Below are 13,832 nucleotides of genomic sequence, written 5' to 3'. Positions count from 1 at the left end.
TCTTCTCGTGCTGTTTTTCCAATGAGCTGTTAAAACATGATATAAAAGTTATAGCGCATATTGTAAAATAAATTATCATCAAAGTAAAGCGAAGAATAAGCGAAATCAATGTTTTTTGACCTAAATTACTGTAATTTTATATTTTTTATTATATCTATTATTATATGCATACAAATCGTACATAGAAGAAAAAAATCGTTTTTGATGATTCAAGAATACATTTTTGATAATTATGTAATTTTTTATTATTTTCATATTGTTTTCACAATATTATTCATGTTTAGATTTAGAATATATGTATTTAATATATGTGTATTTATATTATTTGCTCTGTTATTTAAAAAAAGAAATTGGAAACTGTAAGTAGAAAAAAAAGATGTATTGAAAGGAATTTCTCCTTTTATGTCTATATATAATGCATACAATGCCATATAGACATATGTCACATATGTCTATATTCTTATGGACGGTTCACATTGCAGATATTGGAAATTGCTCCAAATATTATGTTATTATTTATACCTGCGATGTAACAAAAGGGAAAGCGATCATTGTTGTAATAATATGAGCTCAATGACACTAAATATGACTGTGCGTTCGTTAAAAGGAAAATGTTGTCGGGTACTACAACTTATTAAAGAAATCAGTGTATTTATATAGAATTATTGCGTCGGGCTTAAGAACTTTATTTACTATATAAATATGAATATGTATGTATATATGTATATATATAGATACATACATACATACATACATGCATATATATATATATGGAGTATCATAAAAATTGAGTATAAAAACACCACAGCAAAAGAATTCTCAAAAATTGGATCATAAAAATGCATACAATTACTTTTTTATTCAAAGTAATAGGTTTTTAAATTGGAAATATAAAATTTAAGATTAAAATAGATATAAAAATGAGACATAAAAATAATAAAATGTTTGAAAAAAAAAACGTTTTGTGCAATCATTAACATTATCATTTACGCGATTTTCATAAATGATGGTTGTCTATTCATCAAATGATGGTTTCATAATTTATATGATTTTTACAAAAGAAAATTCTGATATTTAAAAATTTATTAAGCTTGAAATAAACATGCGATGTTTTTTATACTCAGCTTTTATAATATCTGTGTATGTATATAAAGGATGTTCTAATAAAGGCATGTATCAGTAACAAAAGATATTCTGAACGAATAGATATTTTTCATTTAATCTGTTTAACATCTGTTCCTTTTTTGCATTTTAAATTTAATTAAAACTATTAATTAAATTTTGATGAAATTTCTGCTAGAACAAAGTCGCATGTATCAAGCTATTGCTGATCCATATCTTTTTTTGGAATATCCTACATATGTATATTTATGATATATTATACTATTACTATATTAAATGTGAGACAAACGCGTTCTATTAGATAAGATTATTAAGAGATATTGTAATATTAGATTGATAAAAAGAGCTATGTATGTTGACAGATATCAGATCGTTTTCACATAAATACAGAATTACATGTAATAATATTTTTATGCTTTTAAAAGTATAAAAAAAGTATAAAAAAGTTAATTTATGACTGTTAATAGTTTATAGATTTATACTTTATCTGGTCTTATTTCTATGGGACCAAAAAATTTTGTACCCAACATAAATAATTTCTGTTTTTCATTTTCCTATAAAGATAATATAAAACAATCATGAGATATAAAAAAAAACAGATATGAAAGTTGCGCATAATTTCATATTTTTCTGTAAAAATTTTTAATGCATTTGTACGCTTGACTTTTCTTTACATCAATTAACAGATATCTTCCTATATCATTACTTTAATTTCTACTCTCTTGATTAATGAATGTGAATCCTATACCGAGCCGATTTTATCAACTTTTCCATCCACAATCCGTTGTCTGTTAACAGGAACATAGTGCAATCGTAAGTGCAAGAAAGCAAAGTCCAAAATTAAGATATAGAGGCTTGGTGGTAATTTTAATCAAAAAAAATAGGAAGTGTGTGTGATAAGAGAGAGAGTTGCAATTAACTTGTGTAAATCATAAAGATATAACTTGTCCTAGCCAATCTATCTGCCAAAATTGTGTCAAACATTATTTCTATGCAACATATGTATATGTACATATATGTACAATAGGACTCTAAAATAGATCATCAAACTTTGCAGATATATTCTTGGACCAATTTAAAATTGATTTTTCTAACATGTCAGTAGTCATTTGTAAGTAAAGTAACAATATAAAACTTTCTTTAAAATGAAGAATTGAAAGACACTTAAAATTTTTTAAATAACAAAACTTTAACTTAACTTTTCTTTTAAATTTTCTTATCCCTTTCTGATTTAATTAACAGAAAATTTAAATTTCTTTTAAGATTAAAATTTCTTAGTTTTTACATATGAAAAATGAACATAAAAATAAGAAGATATTAAGTCAAATTTCTATTAAAAAAATTAATTTCAAATTGGTTAAAGATTGTATCTATAAAATTTGATAACTTACTTTAGAATCATTCTGTATGTATATACAGGGTGAATCACATATACACATTTGCATATATAATGTGTTTATATCTGAAATATCTTTAATGCAATATCATTCATTCATAATTCACTCTGTATACATATTCGGAGTACACACGCGTACATAAATATATATTTAAAAAATATATATAATTTATTATAATGAGATTATTGTATAAATAAATATATAAACTAAATTACAGTAATGCCATATTATTATCACACCTATGGAAAAGATTGCAAAATGTAAAATTTGTATATAAATAAGTCTATTTGAAAATATAAATAATGAATCTTATTTCTTTTCTCTGACTTGTGAATCTTCTTCGAGGTTCTTGTATTGGATATAATTAGCAAGCATGATTCTCCTATTATTAGACTTATATAAAGGGATAGAAGAGGTGTGTGTGTGTGAAGCCTTTCTATAAAGTTAATAATAGAAGAGTGTTATGCGCGATTCTCTTGCAAACATATCGTGCATATAAAAAATATAAATTGTTTTTATTAAATTAATACTATTTTTTTCTATATAACATGATTCGGTTAATATTTAAAAAAACTATTGAATTTTTACATGAATTATTTTACAAAAAATAAATGTATTTGTTAATAAAACGTTTTATATTGATTATATCTTTTTATGTACAATTTATTTTGAAAACATGATTTGGAACATGATCTTCGACCTGGATAAATGCTCCTTTTTGTTTTGTTATTAAAAAAATTGAAAATATTCGTAAAAAAATTTGAAAATACTAAAATACTTGTTTTTATGGAGACAAAGATATATAACAGTCTCTCAAAAACAGAATAACTGCTTTTCAGAATTTTTCGTTTAACGTATTTTATTTCTTACTTTATTAAATTATTTTATTAAATGATCTTTTTATAATAACGTTATAAAAAAGATAAAAATAGTTTTTTGTAAAATTAATGATACACAAGAGTATATCACACTTGCTTATCGTCATTTGTTATTCCACTTAAAAACGAGATAAAAAATAATCGTAACATGTGCGCATAGCATGTATCAAAAAACTACGCAACATAATTTTCGAGTGGACAGCACAATCCTATCATTTCTTATCTAATCCGGAGTTTGCGAACGTTCGAGATGTAGCTGATTCTTAGGCATCATTCATAATGTGCTACTACGATTTATTATACGCATAAAATACAAGTTTTATTTATAATACGATTCTATTGCTCCGATATAATTTTCTAATTTCGAAGTGGGGCATTTTTGAATCTCGGGTCACCGAGCTATGAAAAAATCATGAGGCTGACATAATATTTTCCTACGTACGAATGTATGTGTACATACATTCATCCCCTCTACACTAGCGCCAAGTGCCAAACACTATTCGTACAGTGCGCGTCAACGATTCTGTCCTAGGGAGCGTAGACGTGACCAATCAGCCACTGCTACGCTGTCAGCTGATTGGTCACTTCTACGCTCCCCTTGCCCGGCGTAGGACAGAATCGTTGACGCGCCCTGTACATACGTGGTGGGAGGTGGGAGGATGGACGTCGCGCTGTTGCGGTGTTGCGTAGTAGGTAAGGTCATACGGTAGGCAACGTGTGTTTCGCGAAGCGGCTCGTTAGAGGAAACGACATGATGATCAGCAATACCGGTTCACGCTTTTACGTGTGCTGTACGGCCGGGATTGTGATTGATGATGTTAGAACTAAGTGTATCAATAGTGACAATGCGTTGTGATCCTAGTAGTTGTCCTTGTTCGGTAAAGTCGCCGTCGTCGTCGCCGTCGCCGTCGCCGTCGCCGTCGCCGTCGTCGTCGTCGTCGTCGTCGTCGTCGTCGTCGTCGTCGCCGTCGTCGTCGCCGTCGTCGTCGTCGTCATCGTCGCCGTCGTCGTCGTTGCCGTCGTCGTCGTTGCTGCTACCGCTGTCGTCGTCGTCGTCGTCGCCGTCGCCGTCGCCGTCGCCGTCGTCGTCGCCGCTGCTGCCGCTGTCGTCGTCGTCGTCGTCGTCGTCGTCGTCGTCGTCGTCGACGTCGTCGCCGTCGTCATCGAGCGCACATTATCACTACTTATCTCGGTATTTGGCACTGGTATTCCGACACGGTTTATCGTGGAATGGCAGCAGCCTTAAAGAAAAATTACTCACGCAGAAGATTGGCCGCCCTCACATTCCTCTCCAACATCTCTCTTGACGGCAGTCACCGGGACACCAAGTTAGCCGTCTTGTCACAAAGTGGCCCGACTCATGAGCGTACTCTAAGTGATGGCCAATCGGATCAACAAACAGTGCTCGAAGCATATCAGAGCGCTGACTTTGAAGTTTCCATGGAAGAGGCTCTAGAAGATTGCCCGGAAGAGGAGACGCATGATTTTTCACAAAATGAAATAATAGAGCAAACCGACTCTCCGCAATTAGTGCATAAAGGCACCGATCATAACTCCTATAGTTCTGATTCGGATGGACTACTCACACCTGCCAAGGCAGCAGTTACCATGTTCTTAGAGCAGGAGAGAAATCACCTGCAATTGTCTTATGGCATGCATGGTTCGTTTAGAGAACGGTAAATGTTTACTTATCAGCTCTCTACTGATCTGATAAATGGCGATGTGTGTTGTTTAGTATCATAAATTAATTAAATTCATGAGACGCTTTTTCCTTATCGCTATACTCAAGAGTAGGTTACAACTTGTGCAGAGATAGAAGTCTGAGAATAAACATTTTTTAATATAGCAACAAATGAAATACTTTCCCAAAATCTTCTTCCCTCATCGTTCCTTTAAATTATTCGATAAAATTATCTAAAATCAAGTGGTCTCTTACATTATTTCTTTTGATGATTCTTTTGATAATGATATCTATCAAAGAAATCTATTGATTCTGCATTTATCCTTATTATATTTTTTTATGTTTACTTATAGAGAGCAGGTATAATTGAAACACACACAACATAATCTATTGCAATGTGATATGAAGGAAGTTCATAATTTGCATTTGAATTCTGTGATATAATAATATTGAAAAATATTCATATTAGATACAAAAACGTTTTATCTTTAAAATATTTTATGTTTCACAACAATCTATTGTAAACATCTAAATGCAAATTATTGTTTTAATAATTTGCATTTAGATGTGTTAGTTTTAATAATAACATACTGCTTATCAAAACTAAATTAATGATATTTATTTTATCTTTTTCATTTGTTTGAAAAATAGCTTGTAGTAGCCTATAATAATTTGAATAAATTATTAAATATTAGTTAATTATTAAAATATCTATTATGTTACATATTTTGAAAATATATTAAATTAATTATATAACTTTAGCTTATAGATGACTTTAAAAAATTCAAAATGTATAGTAAACTTTGCATTAAAATCATTGTAAAATACATAAAATTTTATTAAATTATAATCTCTATAGGTATATCGCAAATGTTAATATAAATTATATACATTTCAAATATTTTAAATATTTATTTGATTATAAAAAAAACGTAAATATTAAGGATATGCAAAAATCTTTGCGCTATAATGTTTCATCTTTGGAAGATATTCTTGGTACAGATAGCATTGAATGACATTTATGGATTCAGATAACATTATCAAAAGCATACAGTATCACAAACAAAAAACATCAAGAAACTTGATTGCATTCCATTCATTGCCCGCATATCTATATGGCATATATTTCATGTATATGTATGGGATATATTTCAGAATGTAAAACTATTATTTCTTCATTTAGAGATTGTTTTAAAGAAATATAGATACAGACAAATTTTATATGATAAAAAATAAAAATATTGCACATTTTTATATGTGTGAAATAAAAATTTCAGAGAAACAAGATAGATAATAAAACTTTACCTTTTGTTCCACCTATAAATTAGATTTTATTTCTTGTATCATTTTATGTGAGTTAGTTATAAAAATATTTAAAATAAAAAATTGTAAAATGATATTTAGGTTTTTATTAATAGAAGATTGAGAGATTTCAAATTAAAAATATTAAATATATAACAAAATAGAATGATCATATACAAAATATGAATATATATAACACAATAGAGTATCATGTACAAAAATTCTTTTTTTAGTATATATATTTTCTAATATAAATGCATTTTCAGATTATATTTATTTTGATATAAAATTGTATATTTTTAGAACCGGAACTACCGGAAGCGACTATTCTTTACCTGAAAGACGTGTGGGTTCTTTACAATATAAGAAGCGCATAAGTCATCAAACATCTACGCTTTCGGAAGACATTAAGCACCAATACAATAGTAGCAGTGAGAGCATTGGCTCCATACATTCAAAAGCCCAATTATCAAAATCAAAGACAAAGGCAGTGAACAGTGTGCAACCTATTTCTACAAATAGTAGCATAATACCAGAAGTTGCAAAGGAATTGCGTTTGATACAACGACCTGTGAATGGCTATAAATTTGGTGATGATAGACTGGTCTTGGTATCAAATCAGCATGTACCATTTGTAGTATTTTCTGCTATTCCATATAACAAAGGACAACGTTCTAGTTGGTAAAAACATCTCAATCCACACTAAAAAATATATATATTTATGAGGTTTTCTTAGGAATATATTATCTATTTCAATAATATTATCTTTGTTCTCGGTTATAAATTTTTTAAAAATTTAGTTATAATAATTTATATATCATAATTACCACACATAATTTTTTCTTTGTAACATATTGATTACATAAAATCAATAATATCAAAATATTATTTAATATTTTTGATATTATTTTTCTTCTAATATTCTCCTTTTTTAATAATTTACAATAATTTAATAAAATTCACATGAATTCTTATAATATTTATAGGTCAGAATTACGTAAAGACACAATTCGAAGAAAAAATGTATCATCTCAAAGACCATTATCAGCAATTAATGATAATATTGATCCATTTGGATTGCTGGGTATAGAACATGCTAAAGATGGCCAGGTATATTATCTTACCCATTTAATCTAAATGTTTTTCATAATAATAATGATCATTTAATAATTAATTTTGCATAGGAAATATCTTATGGACAATTACTTGTACCATCTAGACAATTCCAAAGGGATAAAAAATTAAACTTTAATGAAAATGAAGCTATGGAATTTACGCATTTTATACCTAATAAACATCATGTGGTACAAAGGTATATAAAAACAAATATTTCTCCTAGTAGTAGTTTTTTTCTTCCTTTATGTTTCTTTGACACAAACCTTATAATTGAATATGTATATACACAAATGATCTATCTTCTGTATGCGCTTTTATTCATGCATTTTATCTTTTAAATTCTTAGATAAATTTTAAATAAACTAATGGAAATCCTTAAAAACTTGTCAAAGCATTGTTCCTAATTTTCTTTATATAATATTTCTAATTATCTTTATAGAAGATATCTATAGCTTTTATTGCTCGAGAGAGAAATATGTCTGTAAATATTTTCCATCAAATTTTCAGTGATAGTAAAACGATTTCTGAGTGAAACTCATTTATCAGAGAATTTCTCATCTTAACAATCACTCATAGCTCATGCAATATTATATCTATAAACATTTTTTTCATCTCTTTCAGTATCATATAATGTGTACATGCATTCATATGTCATATACCTGTTTTATAACAAAACATGTCAACCATCTTTTTGCAGGACAAAAACAATTACTTGGAATGTGGATCACAAAAAATGGTAAAAACTATTATACAATATATATATATATATATATGTGTAACGAGATATAGAAAAGCATTAGCTATAAACATACAATAATACAATAATACAACATATATATGACATACAACAGACATAAAGATCTACAAACCTATTTTTTAAAATCTTGTTATAATTCTGCAAAAGATGTGTTGTAAAGATCAAACATCAGATCATTCACAATCATTTTATGAATAAGAGATGTAACACTGCTTTCCTTTTGTGTTAATGTATGGAAATTTAATGTAGATAATATATTATAATTTTAATATTTTAATATGTGTGTGTGTGTGTATGTGTATATATATGTGTGTATATATATATATATATATATATATATATATATATATGTACACATACATACACATATATATATGGAAATAATAATAATAATATATATATATATGGTAAAAATAATACATAAATATTATAATATTATTTATATATATTATATGAACAATATGTATAAATATAATAAAATAACTTTCTTTAATATAATTTTTTTTAAATATATTAAATTTTTGTACTATCAAATCATATTATTACATGCAGTATTTCTATAATAATAAATCATGTTATAAATTTTTATCATTTATCATACGCATTTCTTAGATCATCTCTTTAACATATATGTATATGTCTATTGTATAAAAAAACATTTTTTATTTATGAGAATAACTAATAAATATTCACATATTATATATAGAATAATTTCATATATTTATATGTATAAAAAATACTTGTTTATTCGTAAGTATTCTAAAAATATAGTGTGTGTGTGTGTGTGTATATACATGTGAAATTTTTATACACTTTAATTAATAATATTCTGATAAGTTTTTTTTTAACAAAATTCTAGATTTATTAAAAAAAACTCTAGATATAAAAATTCTAGATTTATTAAAAAAAACCTGTACTTTTTTTGAAAAGTGCATTAGAGATTTCTGGCATATTATATGTAATTAAATTAAATATAAGAAATTTAAACATGTATGAAATATATATATATATATATAGATTTTTTTAGCAAAGAAATTTATCAGAAAATATTACATTTTATATTAACTTTTAGATTTTTAAAATTTAATATATATATAAAGTTTACTTAAAAATTTTTATTACAATATTTTTCTATTTGATATTCAAATAATGATATTTTTAAATTTTTATAAATACTTTTAATACTGAGTCTTAAATAATAAATATTTATGGGGAGAGATACTTTAGTTCTAGAGCACATTGTATATTGCATGTCAGAAAGTAAAAAAAAATATATTTTTATATTAATCTTTTTTTCTTTATTTTAGGTGTCTATCTTATGATACAGCTACAAGTCGGGCTCATTATATAACTTCTGAGTCTCCACCAGTGTCTTTCAGTGCTGATTCCAAAGGTAAGCACAAAAAATGTAATGTTTCTTTAATTTTTTTTATCAAATTAATATACATTAATATACTAATATAATTACCTAATTATTTTATATTATTGCATATTGCATATTATTGCATATTATTATAGCTTACGAATGGGATGAACAATCTGCTGCTCAGTATAATCCAAATTTATTAGATGATCCAGAACTTATCGCTGGGAAACATAGAACGCTATTGACATTCACATCATATATGGTATGTAATTTAATTTTCATTGTTTTAAGCATAATATTTTTATTATAATTAATATATAAATTAATATTTCACATAATAGGCATCTGTTATCGATTATGTAAGACCTTCCGATTTGAAAAAAGAATTAAATGATAAATTCAAGGAGAAGTTTCCACACATTCAACTCACTCTTAGTAAGCTTCGTAGGTTAGTATTATTTATATATTATTTATATAAATTCTTTATCTTCTCTTTCCTACTTTCTTACTCCATTACTTTCTTATTCCAGTTTAAAACGGGAAATGAGAAAAATAGCTAAATTAGAGTATGGCATCGATTTACTTACTGTTGCAATGGCTTATGTATATTTTGAGAAGCTTATTCTTCGAAATATCGTAACAAAGCAAACACGGAAATTATGCGCTGGTGCTTGTTTACTTCTTGCAGCAAAATTAAATGATGTGAAGGGTGATATTCTTAAATCACTCATTGAGGTATTTTTATATTTTGTGTTATATAATGAAATTTTTTCTTTACATGTAATAAATATCTTTTCTATTATTTGCAGAGAATTGAGGGTGTATTCCGTTTAAATCGCAAAGACTTAATTACATCTGAATTTGCCGTATTGGTGGCTTTAGAATTTGGTCTGCATCTGCCAACATGGGAAATATTTCCTCATTATCAGCGATTGATCTATGAGTCCTGACATTCTTTCGTTCTTTCTATGCAATCTCAAAATTTCTTTGTGAAAAATCTCACCAGTAAAGCATATCCATATTAATCTTAATTTAAAAGCTATATATTAATAAGCTTCAAAACTTTCTATTATATTATATATTATATATTTGAAATATTTTTTTGTTCATTTCTTTGACTTATTTCAATTATGTACACATGTACAGCAATGATTTAATATGAAGAACTCTTTCAAAGTAATAGCGATTGAAAAAAACAGTGATTTCTTATTGTAATAGTTTTTCTATGAGTTACCAATGTAGTACTTGCTGTGAATATTTTATTATTTGAACATATTTCATTTCTCTTGTTTAAATATTAGAAAATAATTGAGATAAGATTAAAAAGAAATATTTAACTACTGTATGATTCAAATATTTGTTTAACTAAATATCATATATATATGCATGCAAAAGAAAAAGAGATTTGTAAAATATTTTGACTTTGAGTTGCTTTTCATGAAAAATATATCAGCGGTTTTGTGATATGTAGCCTTTTTTAGATAAGATATTAAAAATATGTAGATATTTAAATAATAACTTTAAAAGTAAGTTTATTTTCATGATTGTTTTATATATTTCAGTTTCATGCATCAAAATATGTATACACTCTCTATCAGTTTCTCTAGAATACTAGAACAATGCTTGAAATAAGATATCCAAATAACTTCTTTTTATTTGACTTGTTTCAGATAAAGATGTGATCAGAGAAAAATATTGAGTATAGTTGAGTTTTTTAACATAACGAATTTTTCTGAAATATTTTTCTTTTTAATTTAATAGAAGAAAATTATTTAGATAACTTATCCTTGTGCAGCATTTTGTCTTGTGTTATATTATATATTTCATGAAACCACTGCTATTTTGATTACATATACAAATTCATTTCTTTAATAGAATAAAAATTTATTTTGGAAGAGAAAAAGAATCTTAACAAAAAATTGCTGTATGTGCAAAAGAATTAACAAGAATAAATTCGATACTTCTTATAAAAGTAAAAACAGTAATAAAATATATTAAGTATAGATATATCAAATACATACGACAAGATATGAAAATAGCTTAGAAAGTACATTTCTCACCAATATTAGCATAATAGTCAAAAGTTAAAATACTTTGTGGTAGTAAATAATGATTAAAAATGTGAATATAATTAATTTTTTGGAATAATATTTATTAATTCTACACTACAAATTTACAATAAATAATTATATTACAATTATATAACAGTATGAAACAAGGTTTAAAAAATTCCATATAAATGTTCTTTTAATGAAAGTTATTATATGTGTAGATATTATATAAAAATTCATAATACAGAATTTTTTTATTAAAGTTTTTCATTTTTGTGTGGTATCTGTATTAAGTATTTCTGATGTGTCTATACAAAGTTACTTAAAATTTGTACTTTGCATTATAACAAATATTTTTATAGTCTCTTTTGATATAGATTATAGATTAGAAATAATCATTATTGTTTTAAGTGTTATTAGAATATGATTGTGTATTTCTTTCATTTTTAAATCATCTTTGTTTTATAACATAAATGTAAGTTGTTGTTTTTTCATTTTTTTTTTATTGCGTATATAGTTTATAAAGTAGTATGTAATATAATACCAGTCTTTTATTTTTTTCAATTAATTTCAAATATCTTCTCCAATTTAATCAATTGATAATCCTGATCAAATTGTAAATATATAGAAGTTAAATGAGTGTGATAAAGATAAATGCTTATAGCATTATAAAATAATAATCTATATCCTATATATTAGATATTTGATTATTTTGTTATATTTAAGCTAATGTTCTTTTTAGAGATTACTAATATATTTTACAGATATTTTTTAAATTAGAATATATAGATGTATCCATTATTTTTAGAAAAATAGGAACGTAGAAATGTCTCTTTCTAAAGTGTAGTTTTACTCAAGATATCATTATATCATTTTATTCAACAATTGACCAAATTAATTATGCTTAATACATATAGTTCTTATTTATATACTATATATTATATAAAATTTTTCCATTGTAAAAGCATACCAGTGAGACTTAAATTATATTTAAACTGACTTGTAGTATGTGCTGTGCTCAATCATATTTATCCATAAATAATTGATATTTCGCTCAATTTTAACATATATATATATATATGTATATATATATATATATATATATATATATATATATATATATATATATGAGCTGTATTAATTTTTTTTATAACTATTATAATACATTCTGATCTATTCAGTCAAATTAATTTTTACTTTCACAGATAACAGAAAGTCATAGTATTATTCTTTGTTTTACATTATTAATTTTATTACAATATATATTATTTTCTTCTAAATTTTCACAAAATTTAAAAATAAAAACAGTAAAAGACAACATGCCAGATATATACATATGGCATATATATTATTATTTGTACAATCAGCTTTGAAATTGGAAGGAAAAAAAGATAGACTTTTAATATACCATTCTTGTAAGTCAAAATTATAATTGAATAAGTGCTTATAAAAAATATAAATGAGAATTGGATTATTGGCTTATATAAAAAATAGAATATGTAGGAAATTTGATGTATATCTTTATGCAATGTCCCGTTTAGAACTAAATATATGGGATTCTGAGTTTTATTTGTGGACTATGAAGATGATATTACATCATGAACTGTGAATCGTTTAGTCCTGTTTGATCCTAAGCCTGTGATGTGAATATAATTTTTTTGTGTTTAAAGATATAGTGGTAGCTTTAAAAATTAATTTTTATGTAAACTATATATAATATATATAATATATATAATATCACTGATTCTAATTTTATATTATAAGATAAAGTATATAATACTTCGATAATAGTCCAGTAAATTTTTAGCATTCTCATTAATCTATTATCTTTCTTGTTTCAAAGTCAATTTTAGGCTGAAGTGATTCATTCTTATATTTGTCGAAGTAAATCTCACATAAGTATATATAAAATGTCCACATTATGCATTCTCTCTCGACAATTTACAATGTATCTATTTTAAGCTTTAAAGCTTTAGAGATTTAAATACCGCATTAAAATTATAATAAATTCTCTTTGAAGAACGAATAAGCATTATTTATTTGTATTATTTATTTGTATTTCTTTTACTGATAAAAATTCTGATTTTTCATCATACGTAACTTAAAAGTTAGTGCATCACTACTTAGGAAAACGCTATTTTAATTTGTTTTTAATAATGTTC

At 25.7% G+C, this 13,832-nt stretch overlaps 1 protein-coding gene across 2 annotated transcripts; it reads left to right on the top strand.

Annotated features, from left to right (window-relative positions):
* Window positions 1-4,454: 4,454 nt before the first annotated feature.
* Window positions 4,455-10,667, top strand: LOC105253900 (CDK5 and ABL1 enzyme substrate 2). 2 transcript variants are annotated; one of them, XM_011262249.3, is made up of 10 exons: window positions 4,455-5,073; window positions 6,684-7,061; window positions 7,367-7,490; window positions 7,565-7,692; window positions 8,194-8,232; window positions 9,561-9,646; window positions 9,772-9,881; window positions 9,961-10,067; window positions 10,150-10,354; window positions 10,429-10,667. In XM_011262249.3, the coding sequence occupies exons 1-10, from the start codon at window positions 4,628-4,630 to the stop codon at window positions 10,567-10,569; spliced, it is 1,764 nt and encodes a 587-aa protein (XP_011260551.1). In that variant the 5' UTR covers window positions 4,455-4,627; the 3' UTR covers window positions 10,570-10,667. The 2 variants fall into 2 exon arrangements, with proteins under 2 accessions (XP_011260551.1, XP_011260552.1); XM_011262250.3 differs by lacking the exon at window positions 8,194-8,232 and having other exon boundaries at window positions 4,456-5,073.
* The last annotated feature ends 3,165 nt before the right edge of the window (window positions 10,668-13,832 follow it).

The sequence above is a fragment of the Camponotus floridanus genome, unplaced genomic scaffold (assembly GCF_003227725.1).
Source record: "Camponotus floridanus strain SB8 unplaced genomic scaffold, Cflo_v7.5 scaffold6, whole genome shotgun sequence".
Classification (NCBI taxonomy): Eukaryota; Metazoa; Arthropoda; class Insecta; order Hymenoptera; family Formicidae; genus Camponotus; species Camponotus floridanus.
The sequence above is the reverse complement of the archived record's forward strand: the minus strand, read 5'-3'. Positions and strand labels throughout refer to the sequence as shown.

Bases quoted from the DNA above. Each gene is read 5' to 3' on its own strand.
- LOC105253900 (XM_011262249.3), top strand. From the start codon at position 4,628: ATGGCAGCAGCCTTAAAGAAAAATTACTCACGCAGAAGATTGGCCGCC. The intron at 9,647-9,771 runs GTAAGCACAAAA...ATATTATTATAG, and splicing joins TTTCAGTGCTGATTCCAAAG to CTTACGAATGGGATGAACAA. The intron at 10,068-10,149 runs GTTAGTATTATT...TTCTTATTCCAG, and splicing joins ACTCTTAGTAAGCTTCGTAG to TTTAAAACGGGAAATGAGAA.